The 2,932-nt window shown below is 32.5% G+C and overlaps 1 protein-coding gene across 4 annotated transcripts in view; it reads right to left on the bottom strand.

Moving 5' to 3' along the window:
- Positions 1-2,926, bottom strand: part of LOC102674142 (protein flightless-1) — a 6,899-nt gene extending 3,973 nt beyond the window's left edge. The window contains exons 1-10 of one of the 4 annotated variants that reach the window (XM_006622062.2): positions 2,650-2,926; positions 2,323-2,482; positions 2,134-2,244; positions 1,757-1,995; positions 1,515-1,676; positions 1,203-1,423; positions 928-1,144; positions 523-764; positions 277-365; positions 102-172 (exon numbers count right to left, since the gene is read on the bottom strand). In XM_006622062.2, the coding sequence (XP_006622125.1) occupies positions 102-172; positions 277-365; positions 523-764; positions 928-1,144; positions 1,203-1,423; positions 1,515-1,676; positions 1,757-1,995; positions 2,134-2,244; positions 2,323-2,385 (1,415 nt within the window). In that variant the 5' untranslated portion in view covers positions 2,386-2,482; positions 2,650-2,926. Of the gene's footprint in view, positions 1-101; positions 173-276; positions 366-522; positions 765-927; positions 1,145-1,202; positions 1,424-1,514; positions 1,677-1,756; positions 1,996-2,060; positions 2,245-2,322; positions 2,622-2,649 lie in introns of those variants that run through there. The other 3 variants (XM_006622064.2, XM_006622063.2, XM_006622065.2) reach the window with 3 other exon arrangements.
- Between the last annotated feature and the right edge of the window lie 6 nt (positions 2,927-2,932).

The following is a 2,932-nucleotide window of genomic DNA, read 5'->3' as shown; positions in this document are numbered from 1 at the left end:
AGAGAGAGAGAGAGAGAGAGAGAGAGAGAGAGAAATCGTAAATTATAAAATAAGAAATTAACTAAATAACAAATTCTTGATAATGCATATTTTACGCTTACTTTAATGATTCCGCTTTCGAGTCTTCGTATTCTTTATCTTTGTTTTTATCTTTCGCAATATCCTTCATACCCTAAAAAAAAAAGGAAGACGGAAAATTCATCACATCGTATGAAAAGTCATCCCACCTTCCCCATTCTCTTTATAATATAAAAAAATGTTGAAATAATAATATACCTTCAGTATCTTAGCTTGATCTTGATCAGCTTCCTCTTGATCTCGTCTTCTTCTAAGCCTCATTTTGCGCGCTATCGGATCTTTACTGCCTAAAATATAAAATATTCAATTACGAAAAATGGAAATAACATACAAAGAATATTAAAATATAATCGTATGTACAATGACAATCGCATATACAATCTATATATATCGAGCATCGATTAATTTTTCACGATCGCCCGTATCATCAAAGAACAAATATACCAGAAGTTTGAATCGGTGTAGGTACATTGGCGCCAGCAAGTCGCAATTGATGTTGAAGAGAAAAATCAATATTATAAAATTCGATGCCGGAACCTTTTTGAACTTCCATCGGTTTCGGTGGCATTACCAAATTCGGATTATCCCTTAAATCAAGTTGTTCCAAATCGGTAAGAAGATGAATAGCATCCGGTACGGTGATTAATCGATTAGAGGATAATATTAATTTTTTTAACGATCCACATCTGAGGAAAAAGAAACGCATGTATTCGCGATACTTTTAAACGCATCTAGTATCCACGATACTAGAAGAAAAATTATTATAAGTTACGCTACTTTCTTAACATTAATACGTTCGAATTAAATTATTCGAACAAAATTACGATTAGAACGAAACAAAAAATATACCTGCACAAACCTTCGGGTATCATTTCCAAACGATTATTAGCCGCTGAAAATACTTGCAACGACGACAATTTACCAATACCCGAAGGAATACCTTCAAAATCTAATTGATTGTCGTTCAAATATAACCTTCTAAGAGTAACAATTTTGCAAAGAGAAGCAGGTATCGCTGTCAATTTATTACGACATATATTGAACGTTTCCAATTTCGTCCAAAGCTCTAAAATCAAAATCGAACATCAGGCACAATATTAAAGATAATCATAACGATAACATACCGATTGCCGTTGATAATTCAATTATTTGATTGTCGCTTAAATTTAAACGACGTAAATTCACCAGAGAATAAAGCGCGTCCGGTACTCGGGGTAAATCGTTCTGCGATAAATCAAGTTCTTGTAAATTCGTCAAGGTTTCCAAACTTGACGGAATATTGTTCAAGGTTCTCTGCGTATCACGCATTTGTAAAGCTATTAAATTCATCAAAGACGGTAGTTGCCTAAACAAAATAAAAAAAAAGAAAAGAGAACATTATCTCGTTTGCAAAATGCAAAGATCAATCATGCGAATTATATCTTCTTCGTATATACCTTAATTGAAAGTGTCCCAACGGATTATGATTCAAATTTAAGGTTTGTAAATTTGCCAGACGACGAGTTTGCGGTGGTAACGTTTCCAATTTATTATCACTAAGATCCAAAAATAACAGATCAGTTAGATGAATGAACAACGTATTGGGAATCGTGTCAATGCTGAAAGAATCGGAATAAGGTCAGAATCATCAAATCGGCATGTTTTTTTTTTTTCTACAATTTACATACTCAACACTCACTGATTGTAACTTAAATTCAGATTTAACAAAGAACGAGCTCTCTCCAATCCTTCCGGCACTTCTTTCAAATTATTATGACTTAAATCCAACGTAGTCAATTCTTCCAAATGAAACAATTCCGCCGGAATGCCACTCGATTTAATGTTGTTGCGCCTTATATTCAAAGTACGAAGACAACAAAGTTCCGTCAATTCCCCATACAAGCGTTCCAACTTGTTCTTAACCAACGAAAGATGTTCCTATTCGAAAAAAGAAAATAATTTAATTTTCATCACTCACGTTACGTAGAACCATTAATAAGAACCTCAATCACAATAGCTTCATCCTGAATTTCGCGCACGCTTAAAAAATAAATGTCCATACGCAGACAGCTTTACCAGCTTCAACAATTTGCCCATTTCTTCCGGAATCTCAGTCAAGTTGGTTTCATCCAATTTTAGCCATTGTATGCCAGTCATTAAACGTACAGATTCTGGAAATTTTCCCTCCTATAAAATTGTAACAAAATTGTAACAATCGAAAATTATATCGTTAAAAAGAAAAGAGAAGAAAAAAATGATATTTACACTAAAATCATTACTGCTAAAATCGACCCCACGTACAAACGGCAGCACTCCTGTATTCGCCATTTCGTTCAAATTCGAGAAAATCTTCTTTTTATGATTTTATAAATCATGCATAGATCAGATTTTACAAATCGTACGGTTATATTTGTAGTTTATAGATCTATAACACGTTAAATAATACGTAAAAATACGTAGAAGCAAAGACAAATTATATCGTCCGTTGCGATCGAACATTACGAGAAAACGAAATAATCATGGAATTATCAAAAATAAAAAAAATAAATTTTCGTCTTTCATCGGTCATCGAATGTTTTTTCAAAAACTTACATCGAATTTTAAAGTTTAAATAGACGAAAAAAAACAATTCCTCGCGAATAACCTTCAAATACAACGGATGTCCGTCGTATTTAATTTCAATATTAAACAAATTTTTTAATTATCTCAAAGAATATTACTATTAAATATTAAATAGTACGAACACAGTTTGTATACAAATCGAATCACAAAATACAAATGCGACGTTAAAAAATGATATTAAAGATTTATTCAAAGTACTATCAAAAGGTGCCAACGACACTTAACGAATTCAATCCAATTTGACCAATAGCGT

Source organism: Apis dorsata, unplaced genomic scaffold, assembly GCF_000469605.1.
Source record: "Apis dorsata unplaced genomic scaffold, Apis dorsata 1.3 scaffold_661, whole genome shotgun sequence".
Classification (NCBI taxonomy): domain Eukaryota; kingdom Metazoa; phylum Arthropoda; class Insecta; order Hymenoptera; family Apidae; genus Apis; species Apis dorsata.
The sequence above is the reverse complement of the archived record's forward strand: the minus strand, read 5'-3'. Positions and strand labels throughout refer to the sequence as shown.